The sequence below is a fragment of the Pseudopipra pipra genome, chromosome 28, assembly GCF_036250125.1.
Source record: "Pseudopipra pipra isolate bDixPip1 chromosome 28, bDixPip1.hap1, whole genome shotgun sequence".
Lineage (NCBI taxonomy): Eukaryota > Metazoa > Chordata > Aves > Passeriformes > Pipridae > Pseudopipra > Pseudopipra pipra.
In genome coordinates, this window is record NC_087576.1 from 5,020,985 (window position 1) to 5,038,004 (window position 17,020).

General features: G+C 59.1%; 1 protein-coding gene across 1 annotated transcript; it reads right to left on the minus strand.

Moving 5' to 3' along the window:
- Window positions 1-102: 102 nt before the first annotated feature.
- LOC135403621 (glycerol-3-phosphate acyltransferase 2, mitochondrial-like) lies at window positions 103-7,259 on the minus strand. The gene is made up of 21 exons (XM_064637815.1): window positions 6,985-7,259; window positions 6,188-6,304; window positions 6,023-6,096; window positions 5,127-5,237; window positions 4,816-4,944; window positions 4,045-4,144; window positions 3,841-3,974; window positions 3,665-3,764; window positions 3,376-3,582; window positions 2,781-2,888; window positions 2,489-2,574; window positions 2,308-2,402; window positions 2,128-2,198; window positions 1,742-1,973; window positions 1,222-1,370; window positions 1,053-1,130; window positions 835-960; window positions 640-760; window positions 499-549; window positions 328-383; window positions 103-259 (listed from the first exon to the last, which is right to left on the minus strand). The coding sequence occupies exons 2-21, from the start codon at window positions 6,302-6,304 to the stop codon at window positions 143-145; spliced, it is 2,262 nt and encodes a 753-aa protein (XP_064493885.1). The 5' UTR covers window positions 6,985-7,259; the 3' UTR covers window positions 103-142.
- Between the last annotated feature and the right edge of the window lie 9,761 nt (window positions 7,260-17,020).

The window sequence follows — 17,020 nt, forward strand, 5'->3', positions numbered from 1 at the left end:
TGGGCACCACCACCAGAAATGATGGAATTTTCCATCCCAGGTGAGGGAAGGAGAGACAGAACCTTCCCCCCCCCCACCCCGGATCAATAAATCCACGAGGCATCAGGTCCCTGGGCCCCATTTATGACTCTGGTGCGGGGGGTTACAACTGGGTGAACTGGTGAATGAAGGCTCTCAACTTCTCCCGGTTGGAAGCAGACTGGAAAGGCTGGGAGAGCTGGAGGAGGGGTCCAGTGGGGGTCTGCAGCTCCTCCAGCACCTGGGGGGGCACAGGGAGGTCAGGGAGGGCAGCAGGATGTTGGGGGGCTGGGGGGTGGCTGTGCTTACCCCCATGTCCTTGAAGCTCTGCAGGGAGCTCAGGGCCAGGCTCCTGTCAGGATACCCTGTGGGGAGAGAAGTCCCGAGGGAACCCCCAAATCCCACCCCACGGGCACCCCCAGCCCAGTCTAGGGGGGCAGTGACCCCCAAAAGCAAGACCCCCCCCCCCCCCCGACTCACCATCCTCATCCTCATCCAGGAATTCCAGCAGCGCCTCCACGTAGTCTGCCTCTGGAATTGGGAGGGGTGTCAGATCCCAGCTCCTGGGGGGCTCCAGCCCTCCCAGGGTCCCCAGGGGTTCCCCACTCTGGAGGGTCCTACCGGGCTGGGGCCAGGGGGGTCTCTCCAGGAATTCCGCAGCCCGGCCGTAGCTCCGCAGGACGGGGCTCAGGAGGCGGCAGAGGAAGAGGAGGAAGCCGGGGAAGCCCTGGGGCTCGCTGAGCTGGGGGGACACACAGCTGGATTTGGGGGACACCCCCTCACCCCAGCCCAGGGGGCGGTGGGGGACCCCAGTACCTTGTAGCAGCGCTTGGGGACCCTGTCCTCGCTGTCACTGTCGCTGTCATCGGTGAAGTCCCAGCAGGAATGGCCCCGGGAAGAGGGTCGGGGGGCCACGTCGCAGCCCCTGCACTCGCTCTCAGGCTGCAGGGACAATGGGCTGTCACCTCAAAGCCACCCTGAGCCCCAGCAGGGACCCGTGTGTGTGCCAGGAGGGCTCCTGGGGTGACACCCACCTCCTCCTCCTCCAGCAGCCCCCCAAGGACGAGCTTGTCCAGGATGTCCAGGCTGTGGCGCTCGGGAGGCTGGCAGGGCTGGGGACACAGGAGAGGGGTGACAGGCCACCCGTGTCCCCACCTGCAGCCCCAGCAGGTGGGGGGTGACAGGCCACCCTCGTGTCCCCACCTGCAGCCCCAGCAGGATGGGGGGCAGCAGCAGCAGCACCTCCAGGATCTTGCGGAGCAGCTCCTCCCGGCTCAGCACGATCCCGGGGGGGCCGCAGGGGGTCCCCAGGATCGGCAGCACCTCCAGCAGCAGGGCACGGATGGCACAGGCTGACAGCACAGGGCTGTCACCAGTCCCCGCTGTCCCCAGTTCCCCACGCGTCACCAAATTCCCCAGCATTCCTGATCCCCGCTGTCCCCAGTGCCCCCCCGCTGTCCCCAGTCCCCCCCCAACATCCCCATTCCCCAGTGCCAACAATTCCCCAGCGTCCCTGGCCCTCGGCATCACCGATTCCCCCAGTGCCACTGACCCCTGGTGTCACCAACCCCCCCGCAGTCCCCAGCCCGCAGTTTCACCTTCCCCAGTCCCCGCTGTCACCAACTGCTGACGTCTCCGATCCCCCCAGTGCCCCCAGTGCCCGGCACCCCCATCCCTGCTGCCCCCCGTCCCCGCTGTCCCCAGTGCCCCCCGGCTCTCTCACCCCCCGCCGCCTCCCCGCCCAGGCGCTGCCGGATGCCCCCCGCCAGCCGCACCAGCTGCCCCCGTGCCGAGGCCTCCGGGGGCCCCAGCCCGGCCCCGGGGGGCTGCAGCTGCCGCAGGCTGTGCAGCACCAGCGCCCGCAGCTGCCCGCGGAATCCCACGGCCCGGCCCCGCAGCAGGAGCTGCTCCAGCAGCCCCGAGAAATCCCGCATCAGCCGGGGCAGCAGCACGGCCTGCGGAGAGAGAGGGGGGATTCCCGCTGGGAATGCTGCTCTGAGGGAGAGGGGGGGATTCCCGCTGGGAATGCTGCTCTGAGGAGGATGAAAGGGGATTCCCACTGGGAATGCTGCTCTGAGGGAAGGGAAAGATGAAAAGCTCCTTATCCACCTCCCGGTGCCTGTGGAGCAGCAGCGCCGCGGTGATTCCCACAGCCATGATGGCGGAGCAGGCACTGGAATCTGCTGGGGGGGAGAGGGGCTCGTTATCCGGGGGGTGATGAACCCCCACCCCCATTCCCCAGCAGGGAATGCCATCCCAAGGGATGCAGGGACCACCCGCACCCCTCACCGCTCAGTGTGTGCAGGCCCAGCGCCGTCACCAAAATCTCCTCTTCTGTCCCCACACCGGCACCCAAAGTGCCCACATTCCCCACATCCGGCACGCTGGGACATTGGGGGGAGAGGGCTGAGCAAGAGGAGCCGGGAGCAGAGATCCAAGGGGAAACGCTGCCCGGGGCTCAGCTCCTCACCACGTGCCAAGGATGGTGGGAAGCAACAGCTGCTCCGGCCGATTCCCGCTGAGCGTCGGCCCCACCAGGTTGTTCTCCACAAATTCCTGGGAATGAGCAGAAAGGAGCCTGGGGGTGCTCACAGCCCTCAGCACCATGAGCTCACTCAATCCCTGCAGCCCCAGGGCTGGGAGGAGCCCAGATCACCCAGCATAGATTCACTGGATACCCTCAGACACCCCAAACCCACCAACATCCTGGGAACAGCCCCCCAGTGCCAGGATGGATCCGGGGGCATCCCCAGCTGCCGTACCCGTAAGGAGAAGGGCTGGGAGAAATCCACCTGGGCACAGCCACGGGGCCGGCGCAGGGCCTGGAATGCTGCCCGGAGACACGCGGCGATCCCGAGGGGCTGAGTGGGCTGCGGAGAGACGGGATTCAGGGATTAGGGTTTAGGGGGATGCCACTGCCAAGGGATGCTCCCGCAGATTTGGGGCAACACCACTCCCCAGGGATTCTCCCGCAGATTTGGGGCAACACCACTCCCCAGGGATAACCCCAGACATTTCGGGGAACACCACTCCCAAGGGATAACCCCAGACATTTCGGGGAACACCACTCCCCAGGGATAACCCCAGACATTTCGGGGAACACCACTCCCCAGGGATAACCCCAGACATTTCGGGGAACACCACTCCCCAGGGATAACCGCAGAGATCTGCGGGAACACCACTCCCCAGGGATAACCCCAGACATTTCGGGGAACACCACTCCCCAGGGATAACCCCAGAGATCTGCGGGAACACCACTCCCCAGGGATAACCCCAGAGATCTGCGGGAACACCACTCCCCAGGGATGCTCCCAGGGATTCTGGCGAGCACCGGTGACCCCCCTGACCCCCTCTCACCGCTCCATCCCGCCCCGCTCTGCCGGGAGCCACGTCGTAGGCAATTCCCACCGGGACAATGCGCACGTCAGGCACGGCTCCGTCCCGCAGCGCCCGCAGCACCCGGAGCAGCCAGCGCCGGGCGGGATCCGAGAGCTGCAGCAAACCCAGGGGCTCCTCCAGGAAGATGACGAGGGGCTGGCGGCTCCGCAGCACCTCCTGCACGTACTGGGGGGACACTGGGAGTACTGGGAGCTGCCGGCACCTCCCCAAGCGCTCCAGGGCATTTTCCAGCCCCGACCGCACCTACCGCATCCAGGACAGCGCCCGGCAGCCCCTCATCCCGCTCGCTCCGTGCCTGCGCCATTCCCGAAGGCAGGAAAATCCCTCCCAGGCGTTGCAGCAGGGACCTGGGGGGCAAACACACCGTGGGCACACACTGCATCCCCCTGCAGCCCCCGGGAACATCCCACACCGACTCCTTACCGGAGGCCAGGGCTGATCCGGGTGCCCACTGTCACCCTGGGGGCCCCGATGCCCTGCGAGAGGAGGAGGAAGGACAGGAGCGGCCCATCCAGCTGGGATTGCTGGGTGCACAGGAACACCAGCGGCACCTCGGGCTGCAAGGAAGGATCCCGGGCTGAATTCCGGCCCTCCCGGGCAACGGGAGCACCCGGCCGGGCTCCGTACCGTCCTGGCAGCCCGGAGCACCATCTCCAGCTGCCCCCGCTGCAGCTGCACGCTCAGGAACAGACGGCTCAGCAGCTTGGGGAGCATCCAGTGGCACAGCCTGCAGCAAAACTGGCAATGAGCAACCCCGCGGGCACGGGGCGGCCCCCAACCCCCCAAACACTCCCACCCCCTGCCTCCCCTGCCTCACTTGCCACAACCCAGCCTGCCTCAAAATTCCCAGCACAGCTCCCACAAAGGCAAATGCCCACTTTTATCACACAGCAAAGGTTGGATGGCATGAGACACCTCCTTTCCCCTGGCAACCAGAGCTGCCATCAGTTATCCCTGCATTCCCCCCAAAACGATCCCAACATGCCCTTATTCCCTGAGCAATTCCTTCCCTTTAAGGGCTTGGAGGGATCATTTTTTCCCACTGGATCAGACCAGCAAGGAAGCCCTGAATTCCCACTTCTCAGGGACAGGAGGGGGAAGGCAGTGGGGAAGGGAAGGCTCCCTCTGGTTCCCACCCTCCTGGAGGGGTTGGATTTTCCCACTCCAGCTCCCCGGAAGGAATTGCCAGAAGGGCCCCAGAAGCTGTGGGGGACTCCGAGGGCAGCGGGCCAAAGAATCCATGGGCAGTTCCCAAAGGAGCCCAGAATATCCCCCCAAGGATCCCAGAAAACCCCCAAGCCATCCGTGTGCATCCCCCCAGAAGCCCAGAGGACCTCCCAAAGGATCTGGATCCATCCCCCACAGAATCCCAGAAGATTTCCCCAAAGGATCCCTGACCTCAGCAGGAGAGGGGACAGCGGTGCCTGGATTTCCCCCAGGATCCGGCAGATCTCCTCCTTCCAGTGCCGCCGGGATCCCTCATCCCCTCCGCATCCACGGGCCCGGCTGGAGGCAACATCCTGCACCCTGGGGGGGAAGGGAAGGGGGAGCACCCTGGGATCCGCGTGCCGGGATCCAGGGAGCCTCGGCGGCATTCCCGGCATCCCACTGACCCGAGATCCAAGGACTAAACAGGATCCCCCAGGAATGGGGGCCCGCCCCTCACGGGCTGAGGGTGATCCCGGGATCCCCCCAATGCTCCCACCCACCTCCTGCTGCCGCAGATCTTCCCTGGGAGCTCCCTGGGGGTCTCCGATGGAATTTCCCATTCCCAGGTGGCGAGGAATCCGCAGACCCTCCGGACCAGCCACCCCCGGAACCTGGAGGGGACACACAGGGAGAACCTGGAGGGGGGACTTTTCCAGGGGGATCACCCCCCCCAGAATGCCCCTTTACCAGGATTTGGGATTCATCTCCGTTTTACAGTTAGGAATTTGGAGGTGATGCTCCAGGCCGCCCAGCAGGAAGGAAACCAGGCATTCAGGCCATCCCAAATCACGGAATTTTCCCAATCCTCCCCACATCCACAGAGAGTGGGGTGGGACACAGCTTTGGGATATCCCAGAGCGTGTAGGAAGGGACGGAGTGGGACAGGGGAACTGCATTCCCTGGGATCCCAAGGGATTCGTCTAAGGGTTTCAAAGCTGGAGCTGGGAATATTTGGAGCTGAATGGAGGATAATGATCTGATGTGGGATAAAAACCAGCACACAATGGTTAATCCAAGGATTCTTCCCAAAGGGGAGAGGAGCCAAAGGGATCTGGCTCTTTTCCCTGTTCCCGGGGAGCCAGGCTCACTCCCAGCGATACCGGCTGGAGCCAGCGAGAAGAACAACCCCCCCAACTCCACCTTCTTCCCATCAACACTCCAAGTTTTCCTTCAAGAAAACAACAAATGACCCCAGATCCTCCATTCCATGGCTGGACCACAGCCCAAGCCCTCACAGACGCCACTTCCAGCCTCCCAAAATACGATTCACGAGCTCGGTTTGGGATAATTTGGGAGCGGGGAGGATGGCGAGGGATTCCCATGTGGATTTGGGAGAAATCTGGGGAAAAGGGACGTTTTCCAGCTGTTTTCCAGCACGCAGCTGATCCAGCCTCACCGTGTATCCCTCTCCGTCACACGGCTGACGTCACAGAATCCCAGAGTGGAGAGATCCTCGGCATAGAATCCATCCTGGGAGGAAAAGCAGGATCAGATCACTGACAACGCGGATCCTCGGCACAGGGATCCTGTCACCACCATGCCCCTTCCCAAACTCTCTCACCCAGCTCCTGGGGGTGCAGGTCTGGCAGCAGCGCCCCAAAAACGGACGGTGGTATTTTCCCAGGAACGGGATGAAAACTTCCAGGTTTTGGTCCGAATTGCTGATCCAGGTTTTCATCTGAGGAGGGAAAGAAAAACAGGAAGGGGGGGATGGGACAAACCCCGGGAATGCCAAATGTGGGTGGATACACCCCAAAACATGCTCATGCTGTGAGGTATCCTGATATTGGGCAGCAAGAGAGGAATTTGAGCTGGGATAAACTGGTGTCACACCTGGGAGATGTGTGTGGACACGGATCAACCCAGATCCCGTGCAATCAGTCTGGATCTGGGGGGATCAGCACCCGGAGGCGTGGGGCAGTGGGTTCTCCAGCAGGATGAACCCTCAGAGACACGTTGGGTACCCAGATCCAATGGGATTAATGCAGATCCAGTTAGATCGGTTGGAAATATGGGCATGAGGGGGGCAGTGAGATCCTGGGGACCCCAGAGCCCTCGTCAGCCCCCTCCACCCCCACATCTGGAGCCATGGGGTGCCTCGGAACACCAGCATCCCAACCACCAGCCCCACAAATCGGCATCACCCCCTCCCTTTCTCTGGGGTGCGGGTAAGGAATTTTATTCCCTAAAAAGGAGGAAAAAAGAAGCAATTTGGGTTTTAAATGTCGGGTGGGGGCAAAGGAGGCAGGAAAAGAGGTTGCGGGGGGGACCCCGCTGGGGTCAGGGACCCCCAGGATAGGGGGGATTCAAGGTGGGAAGGGCCTGGTGGCAGTGGGGGGTCTCCAGGGTGTCAGGTACCTTGGGAGGGTGTCACAGGTGGGGGGACACCCCCAAACTGGAGAGCAGAGGTGCTGGGGCTTGAACGTCCTGGGAAAAATCCCGGAGATAGAAAGGGGTGGAAAGTGGGAATTTGGCAGGTTTGGGGCACACGGAGCAGTCTCTGGGAGAGGGACCCCCCCGTGTACCCCACAGGGAACTGGGGAGGGGGGTAACACAGCCGACACCCCTCGAAGAGGGATTTGGGGTTAGTAACACCCCCCCCCACACACCCCACAGGGATTTGGGGTGGGGCAGCACACCCCACATCCCCTATAGGGCTGGGGGGTAACATACCCCACACCTGCCCCCCACAGTCCCTACAGGGCCCGAGATGGGGGGGCAGCACCCCCTGCACAGGCCCCACAGCCCCCAGAGACCCTCTGGGGGGAACACACCCCCACACGGGCCCCGCTGCCCCACAGCCCGGGGGGATGTGCCCCAGCGCCCCTCTGCAGCTTTGGGGGGCCCTGAACCCCCCCCGGCCCGGGGGGCTCGGCCCCACAGGCCCTGCACGGCTCGGGGGCTCACACGCCCCGCACCCCCGGGGGTCCCCCGGCCCCGCTCACCGCCGGCCCCGCCGCTCCCGGCCCGGCCCGGCCCCGCTCCGCCCCCGGGCAGCGCGACCGGAACCGGCCCCGCCGGAACCGGCCCCGCCGCGGACCCCCGGCCCCACACGGGGCTCAGCCCACCAGAGGTACCGGCAGGGCCCCAGCGCCCCCTGTCCCTGTCCCCGAGCCCACCCAGGTCCCAGCACCCCCGGGCACAGCAATCCCAGCCCCGGGGGGGCCTGGCGCGCCCCAGGCCCATCAGCCCCCCAGCCCCGCTCCCCGGCCCAAGGCCCCGCCACCCCCAGGCCCAGCTCTGGCCCCCCAGAGCTCCAAACCCCACCAGCACCAGCAGCGCCCCAAGGGGCTCAATCGCCCTGAAAACACCCCAAAACGCCCCAGTTCAGCTGCTCTGCGGCGGGGACCTCGCACCTGTGGGAACGCCCTGGGAGCAGCACCCGGGAGCTGGGATAAGGGAGGGAATAGGAATGGCTGGGAAAAGCGGAAAAACAAGCAAAGGCAAAGGAAAAAGGGGAAGGAAGGGGGGATAGGAAAAGACAAGGGAAAAGGGGAAAAATTAAAAAAGAGGAAAAATTAAAAAGAGGTTGAAGGGGAAGAAGGAGAGGTAAGAAAAAAAGGAGAAAAGATGAGAAAAAAAGCAGAAAAAAAGGGAAAAGGCAAGAAGAAAGAAAGAAAGAAAGAAAGAGAGGAAAGAAAGAAAGAAGAGAGAGAGAGAGAAAGAGAGAGAGAGAAAGAGAGAGAAAGAAGGAAGAAAGGAGAAAGGGAGAAAGGGAGAAAGGGAAAGAAAGAGAGAGAGAAGAGAGAAAGAGAAAGAAGAGAAAGAGAAGAGAAAGAGAGAGAAAGAGAAAGAGAGAGAGAAAGAAGAGAGAGAAAGAAAGAGAAGAAAGAGAAGAAAAGAAAGAAGAGAAGAAAGAGAAAGAAAGAAGAGAAAGAAGAAAGAGAAGAAGAGAGAAAGAGAGAGAAGAGAGAAAGAGAGAAAGAGAAGAAAGAGAAAGAAGAAAGAAAGAAAGAGAGAGAGAAAGAGAAAGGGAGAAAGGAGAAAGGGAGAGAGAGAGAGAGAAAGAGAGAAAGAGAGAAAGAGAGAGAAAGAGAGAGAGAGAGAGAGAGAAAGAGAGAGAGAGAAAGAGAGAGAGAGAGAAGAAAGAAAGAAAGAAAGAAAGAAAGAAGCAAGAAAAGAAAGAAAGAAAGAAAAAAGAAAGAAAGAAAGAAAGAAAAAGATAAGTAAGAAAGAAAGAAAAAGAAAGAAAGAAAGAGAAACTGAAGGAAGAAGGGGGAAGGTCAAGAAAAGCAAATAAGACAAGAAAATGGGGAAGGAGAAAAAAAGGAAAATGCAAAGGGGAAAAAAGGCAAAATAGGGGAAGATGAGAAGTACTGGACAATTAGAAAAAAGGCGGGGAAAAAAAAGAAAAGACAAGGAGAAAGAAAAAGAAAAAATGCCCACCTGTGGTGGTTTGACCTGGGTTGGAGACCAGGTGCCCCCAAACTGCCCCATCCCTCCCCTCACCTGCACAGAGCAGAGGAAATACAAGGAAAGGCTCCTGGGGTGGGATAAAGATGGGAGGGGTCACTCACTGCCCCATTACTGTCACAGGCAGAACAGACCCGATTTGGGGAAATTAATTGAATTTGTTAGCAATCAAATCAGAGCAGGGGAATGAGAGGTCAAACAAATCCTAAAAACACCTTCCCCCACCTCTCCCTCCTTCCCGGGCTCAACTCTATCCCTGCTTCTCTCCCTGCTGCCCTCCATTGGCACAGGGAGATGGGAATGGGGGTCACGGTCAGTCCATGCCACGCTCCAGCTCTGTTCCTGCCCCTGGGCACCTGCAACCCCCTGAGCACCTGTGACCCTTTCCCAGCACCTGCATCCTCCCCAGCACCCACATCCTCCCCCAGCACCCACATCCTTCCTCAGCACCCACATCCCATCCCCAGCACCCATATCCCATCCCCAGCACTTCCATCTCTTCCCCAGGCCCCACATCCCTCCCTGGTACCCACAGCCCCCCTCAGCACCCCCGTTCCTCCCTGCGGGTGACACTGGGCTCTCGCCCTATCCCAGGGGGTCACTGGCACAGGTCAGTCTATCCTCTGGCAGCTCAAGCTGCTGCCTCACCAGGGGATCCCAAATAAAGAAATCCCTGGGCAAGGACACCCCAACAAGCTCCACTGCCCCTCCTTCAGCCCAGACCAAGAGCATTATCAGGGCCTGGAGGCTTCTCGCTCTCCGTTGCTTTGCTGTTTTTTCCCAAGGGGCTGCCACGTGCTCAGCTTCACCCCCTCTGAGGGGAGTTTTGGGGGGTCATTGGACTGCAGTCCATGGTGGAACATGGTGGTTACAGCTCATGCCCCGCCATCCATGGGCTGGAAGCTGCAGCTTTGTGTATTCCAAAGACTGGGCATGTTCCAATCAGCAGCTCCAGCTTTCCCTTGGATCCATCTCTGCCTGACACAACACAGAGAAAGTTCATCCCGCGGCCTCACAACTCCAGTTCTTTATGTCAAGCAAGCACTGAGATGCTTTCCAATGGAAAATGTTCCACACAGAAGGCCTGGAAGCTGAGTGGGTTGGTTCCATATCGATCACATGCCTTGCACCCCGCTCCTCAAATGTCTGGCCTGAGTGCACTGACCCTCCCCAGACTGCTGGGCAGCTGGTGCTGGAGGCTTAGAAGAAGTTTGGGGCAACCCCCATCCGGTGCCCCCAGCCCATGTCATGGGGCACTGCCCCTCGGGGTGTTCCCTGCCAGGGTCTGTCAGGTACGTGGGCAATGGCACCCTGGGGTGAAGCCGTGGGACCCCCGGGGTGTGGAACAGAGCAATGGAGGGGCTGCAGGTGTGATGTGGATGTGGCTGCAGGTGTGATGTGGATGTGGCTGCAGGTGTGATATGGATGCTGGCTGCAGGTGTGATGTGGATATGGGTACAGGTGTGATATGGATGTGGGTGCCGGTGTGATATGGGTGGGTACAGGTGTGATATGGATGTGGGTGCCGGTGTGATATGGGTGGGTACAGGTGTGATATGGATGTGGGTACAGGTGTGATATGGATGTGGGTGCCGGTGTGATATGGATGTGGGTGCAGGTGTGATGTGGATGTGGGTACAGGTGTGATATGGATGTGGGTGCAGGTGTGATGTGGATGTGGGTACAGGTGTGATGTGGATGTGGGTGCCGGTGTGATATGGGTGGGTACAGGTGTGATATGGATGTGGGTACAGGTGTGATATGGATGTGGGTGCAGGTGTGATGTGGATGTGGGTACAGGTGTGATATGGATGTGGGTGCAGGTGTGATGTGGATGTGGGTACAGGTGTGATGTGGATGTGGGTACAGGTGTGATATGGATGTGGGTGCAGGTGTGATGTGGATATGGGTACAGGTGTGATATGGATGTGGGTGCAGGTGTGCAGTGGAGTGGGGTGCAGGTGTGCAAGGCACAGGGGATGTGTGTGCAAGGCACAGGACATGCAATAGAGCGGTGCCTGGGCAGCCCCGTTCCCGACAGCCCCGACCTCCCACCCCAGCCCCCAGTTGCTCACATCCTCACACCTCAGCAGTGCCAGTGCCAGGATCACCAGGCATGACACGTGCTGGCTGCCCCTCGTGCAAAAGCATCAGCTCAGCCACAGGCCAGAATTGTGATTTCACAGCTTTGATGACAGTGTCAGCAGAGAGGATTCCGTGCATCACGTCAGGGAAAGAGCCCCAGAGCCTGGGATAGGGAGGGAGCAGCTGGGGGGAAGGGAATGGGACCGGCTGTATTCTGGAACACGTTTGCATTGCTGCTGTGGTTTCTGTGCTCAGCACCAGGAGCTGGATGTGTTTTGTCCATCCTTGAACAGCCAGCACTGCTGTGAGCAGCCCCAGACCCCTCCAAGGTTGCAAGCCAAAGTGTTTTGCCCATGCTGGAGGCAGGTCCTTTCCTGGAGGCTCCCTGGGACTCTGTCCTGGCATTTCCAAGAGTGTTGTGGTTTCGTCTGTGTCACAGTCAGAGGAGACTGGAATGTTTGCTAAAGAGAATGAGTTATGAGATAGACCAAACTTCTCTCTCTCAGCAATTGTAAATTCAAAATTAAGGGGCTTTAATCGAGGAAGTGTGGAAAAAACAGAAGAAATAACAACCCTTTATTAAAAGATATATGTACGTTGGCAAAAACAGTAACAGAACACAAAAAACCTAGACAGTAGTCCTAGAAAACAAACCAAACCAAACCAACCAAACAAGTCTGAAGGAACACTTCTCTGTCCTTTAGCGCAGTCCTAATCGGGGCCTGCAGGGGGAGCTGTTGGGCTCTGGCGGTCACCACGCGGGGAGGGGAGCCTGGGGGGGTCTCGGGAGGAGCCGAAAAGAAATTGAGGGACCCTTCCCTCAGTGGGAGAAAAAGGGAAGGGAAGCAGTTCACTCCCACGGGACTCACTGTTGTCTCAGATGACGGTGTCTCAAAACTCCTCCCGATGACGGTGTCTCAAAACTCCTCCCTTATCTCCTGGTGGGCACGCAACTCTCTGATGAAACACAGCAGATCCGGGCTGGAGACAAGAGACAGCTTGCAGGCAAGTTGAGGCCAGTAGTCCGAGCTGACTAGGATGAGAAGCCAAATAGCCAGATCCCCAGTCCGCTGTCTGCCTCTCCCCTCCTAAAACTTCTGTCTCCTCTCCCCCCAGCCTCTCTGATGGGCCATTAGCTAGGAATTCGGCCAGATCTTTTGTAAAGCTAATTAACTTCCTTTCCCCCATTCACTCCGTTTTTTCTTAGAGTGCAGGAGGGGAAGAAAAATTCCCCTATGGAATTTATAACCTATAACAGTCTGGCAGCAACTGAAGCCGTGGGCAGTAGCTGCAGATGCAGCTAGGTAGGTCCGTGTTAGAGGCCAGTTCATGTCTGGCAGCCTCCCAGGATTCCTCCTGGGCACCACCAAGAGTGTACTCACTTCCTCTGGAGGTGGCTGAAGGCTTGGGCAGGAGACCAAGAATCCTCCTGGGTGTTTTGTTGAAGAGTTTGGTTCCTGCTCAAGGCTCCAGCAGCGATGGCAGGAGCAACAGCAGTGCCAGCACTGCCAGTTGAGTCAGTTGTGCCAGTTGTGTCAGTTGTGCCAGTGCCGCAGTGCCAGCGGTGCCAGCAGTGGCAGCATGCAGTGCCAGTGCCAGCAGTGCCTGCAGTGCCTGCAGTGACAGTGCCAGCAGTGGCAGTTCCAGCAGTACCAGCTGTGTCAGCAGCAACAGTGACAGCATGGTGCAGGCGCGGTGGGCCCTGGCCCTCATCCTCCTCCTGGTGGCCTTGCCAGCCGGGGGTGTCAGGGCTGCTCCGTGGCGACCGTGGGCAGTGGGTAGGTGGGCAGGCCAGGGCCAGCCCCCAGCTCTGGCAGACCCCCATGAGGAATGGGGACTTGCAATTCAGCTGACACACTTTCTCTCTAAAGCTCTGGAGCGTGAGCCTGTGGATAAGGAGGCACCTCAGGAAGACCATCAGGCAGTGCCAGTCCCTGGGGAAAACACCGGGGCCGTTCAGCCAACAGGAGTGTCAGGTAATCGCTGTCCTTCGGCCACCCGGCAGCATCCGCCGAGATCCCGAGTGTCTGCAGGCCCTGCCCCGCTGCTGCTGCTGCTGCTGCTGCTCCTTGTGTCAGCAGCCAAACTGTCAGCACAGAGCCAGAGCTCGGCCAGCAGCCAGGAGTGACCGGGGTCCCTGTCACCTCGAGACGGGGGAGGTTGTGGCCGTCACTGTGCCAGGAACACGCACTCAGACCCTCTGTGGATGTGGGGAGAGGCTCACTGCCCCCCACATCCTGTTCTCAGGGATTTCACAACTTTGCCCTTTTGGGAACTAGGTCACCTGGACCCCACTCAACAGATCACAGGAAATGCGACTGGATTGAATGTCCTTCCTGCAGCACCTGCATCCCAGAGCTTGCCAGGAGGCCCTGGAGGCCCTGGCACAACAGAGGGGATCCCTCCTGGGAACTGGGGTCCAAAGGGCTGCACCGATGGGTCCAGCACGGCTTGGGGGGACCCTGCACCGTCCTCCTGCAGCCTCTGTGCCTGACCCATGCTGAGGCTTTACCTTTCCCTGATCCTTGGCAGTGCTGGCCAGTCCTGGGGAAGGCCCCACTCTGGGCTAGAGGAATGTTTTCCAAATTATCCAGGCACTGGGCAGTCCTGCCAGGGGCCATACATGGGAGACAAGACCTGAAAACTGGGAGCAGGCAAGCGCTGCCCATGCTGGAGAACGGGCAGCGAGGGAGAGCGAGGTTCGGGTGTCTCCTGAGGGCCCGAGTGGTCCCCTCAGAGTGTGGGTGCTGGGCTGTGGAGGGAGAGCTGGAGGTGGCCCTCCCTGACACAGGGAGGGGTTTTGTCCATCTCACTCCAAGGGGTGATTGGTCAAACATCTGCACTCCCCCCATGCTCTCTGTCCAGCCCCAAGTCCTGCTCAGGGGGTGTGGGAAGGCCACTGAGGGTAAAAAGATAATGGCACAGAAGTTATAGGGAAAAATATGGTTGCTGCTCCCTGGATGGAACACAGTCAGCACACCCAACCTCCCCCACACAACAGTCCAAGGGAGACTGAACGAAGCCACAGCAGAGCGGAGACACTGCGGCGCTGTCAGAACCCTGGCAGAGGAGGGAACTCAGTGGTACTTTGTGGCTGATCAGCTGCACAGCAGCTGAAAACCAAGGCAGAGACAGGAACATGTCCTGCCCTGAATCAGCAACCTTGGCAAAATCCCTGTCCTGGCACTGCCCGTGTCCCATCCCAGAGTTATCTCAGGTACTATCCTGAGGTATCCCCACATGAGCTCCCTTGGTTAGAACATGGTGCTAATAATGCCAAGGTTGCAGGTTCAGTCCCAATAGGGGCCATTTGCTTAAGAGTTGGACCTGATGATCCTTCAGGGTCCCTTCCAACTTGGAATATTCTGTGACCCGTTGTTGTACCCACCCCTAAGGGACAACCACCCCTCACTGAGTAAGATGTATAACTAACGTCACTCAAGTTCCACCTAAATATAGAGAAATAGCATAAAAATGAGTTACAAATGGGGAGGAGAAGACTCCACTCTGTTACCTCTGAGGTCACTCACCGGGCTGAACCTGTCTCTGCCCCATAGGGGCCCATTGTATAAGAACTGTACTCTGTGTGCTGAAGGATTGTCTCGAGCCAGCTTTTATTGGGAACTAGAGATTGTCAGTGTATTGCTTTGAATTAGGGAATCTTGGAACCTTAACCTGTCCCAATTTTATTAAGTGTTACTCTGTAAACTCTTACTGTGAGTCCTTCACAGGTGCTGGCACTCGCTGGCAGTGGGTGAAGGTGCAGAGCTGGGTGGGGTTTTTGTGTTTGGGTGTGACCCTGAACAGTTCAGTCAAACCCCCTCCAACCCAGTGGACTGTTCAGTGAAGGATCTCCATAATGGGATGGGACAGACTGGTTGAGCATGAGGCTCTCAACCTTCCTGAGGCCTTGACAGACCAATCAAACACCAAGGGTTTGAGGAAATCTCCCCTGTCATGTGACAGGGGGACAGTGTGTCCCACAGGGAGAGTCCATCCAGGCAGCACCAACCAAGCCTGGAAAGGGAAGGTGGGCAAGAGTAAGAGAAAATGTGGGCAAATGTTAAGGATCTCCAGGAATGGGGAGCAAAGCCAGACACTGGGAGAACTGGACTGTGGCCACTCCAGAGTGCAAGCGAAGCTGAGAGGAGAGAGAGAGAGAGAGAGAGAGAGAGAGAGAGAGAGAGGCTCTGGAGAGCCTGGACTTGCAAGGCCTTTGAGAGTTTTCTTGGCTTCTACTGAAGCCACAGAAATGTTGCCACCCAGGATATTCCCTCATTCAGAGATGCCGACAAAGTGGGAAAGAACATTTTCTGGCAATGTGAGCCCTCCCATGAGGTGGCCAAAGCTGTGCAGGACACGCTGATGTGCATAATTGTTCCTCCAGGTGCGGACAAGAGGAGACTCAGCAGGACCACCTGGAACGCAGCGGTGGGCACGGCAAACACAGAGGCAGTAAATGCTGTTACTGCCTGGCTTGTTTATATCAAAGACTTCATTTTGGCTGTGTCCATCGGTCTGACTATTTTCATATTTGTTCACAAGGTGCTCCCTGCATGGGTACAGGGTGCACAAGACAGAGTGAGTTGGTGGGCCTGGGGGGAGTTGCCAAACTGGTATTGGATGGCTGCTATCAGCCAGAGCAGCCATGGGGTTTTCTGAGCTAAGGTGCTCTGGGTGCCCAGTTTGCCACTGCCCAAACTCAGCAGAGATTTGTGCTGTGAGCTGGTGCCCCGTTTTCTGCCCAGAGCTCTCTGTGCCCACAGCTCCCCTGTGCAGCCGGGTGCCCACACCCCTCGGGGCACCCAGTGCTGCTCCGCACCCTCACACCCACCCTGCACCCCCGGCCGTGGCGGGGCCTCAGCAGCTTCCTCTCTCCGCAGGCGCCTCGCAGCTTCGAGAGCCGGCTCTGAGCGCCCCAACAGCCGGGCAGAAGCCAGTAGAATATTTGCAGGAGCGTTTAAATAAAGATCAGCAGCACAATCGACTGGATTGTACTGGCAGCGAACCCAGGATGGGGCCCACCCCCAGCACCCCTCAGTCCCCACCCTTGGCCCCCCCAGGGACACAAACCCAGGCCCACTGTGGAGTCATAAAGCCATCCCCAAACCTGGCATCCCCAGGGACATCCCCTCCAGACCCAGCATGGTCTGAGAACATGAGTTCTACCCCCAGTCCCACCATGGGATCCCATCCCAGGTACCATGGGGGTCCCCATAGCCTCCAGGGCCATCAGCCTCATCCCTGTCCCAAACACCTTTGAGGACATCAATCCCAGCCCCATCCCAGGTCCCAAACACCCCCAGGGCTGTCAGCCCCCCCTCAGCTCCCCATTCTGAGTTCCTGATTCCCTTTGGGGACATCAGTCCCAGACCCAGTGACATCAGAGGGGCCCATTCCCACCCCCGGCCCCATTGTCCCCAGACACAGCAGCCCCCTATCCCTGGGCACCAGCTGCAGCCCCCACTGGAGACACCAATCCCAGCCCTGTTACGGGGTCCTGTTCCCACCCCATGTCCCCAACACCCCTAGGGACATGAACCCTCCTGTCCCTCATCTCCAGTCTCATCCCAGGTCCACCATCATTCCTGTGGAGAGACCCACCACTGGCCAAGGCTGAGCTCAGCAGTGACTCTCCTTCCCATGCTCAACTTCAATCCCAATTCTCTCCCTGCTCCCCTCCATGGGCACAGGGAGACGGGAATGTGGGTCACAGTCAGTTCATTCCATGGTTCTCCCTTGAGGAGAGGAGTCCTTGTCCTGATCCAGCGTGAGTCCTTCCCATAGGACACAATCCCTGCTCCACCATGAGTTCTTCCCACGGGGTCAGTCCCTCGGGAACTGCTCCAACCTGGATCCCCACGGGGTCACAGGTCATGCCAGCAAACCTGCCCCA

Excerpts from the sequence above, each read along its gene's own strand:
- LOC135403621 (XM_064637815.1), bottom strand. The coding sequence starts at position 6,304 with ATGAAAACCTGGATCAGCAATTCGGACCAAAACCTGGAAGTTTTCATC. Across the intron at positions 2,403-2,488 it reads CCCACCATCCTTGGCACGTG|CGTGCCGGATGTGGGGAATG; the intron begins GTGAGGAGCTGA and ends CCAATGTCCCAG. Across the intron at positions 1,974-2,127 it reads TGCTCCACAGGCACCGGGAG|GCCGTGCTGCTGCCCCGGCT; the intron begins GTGGATAAGGAG and ends CTCTCTCCGCAG.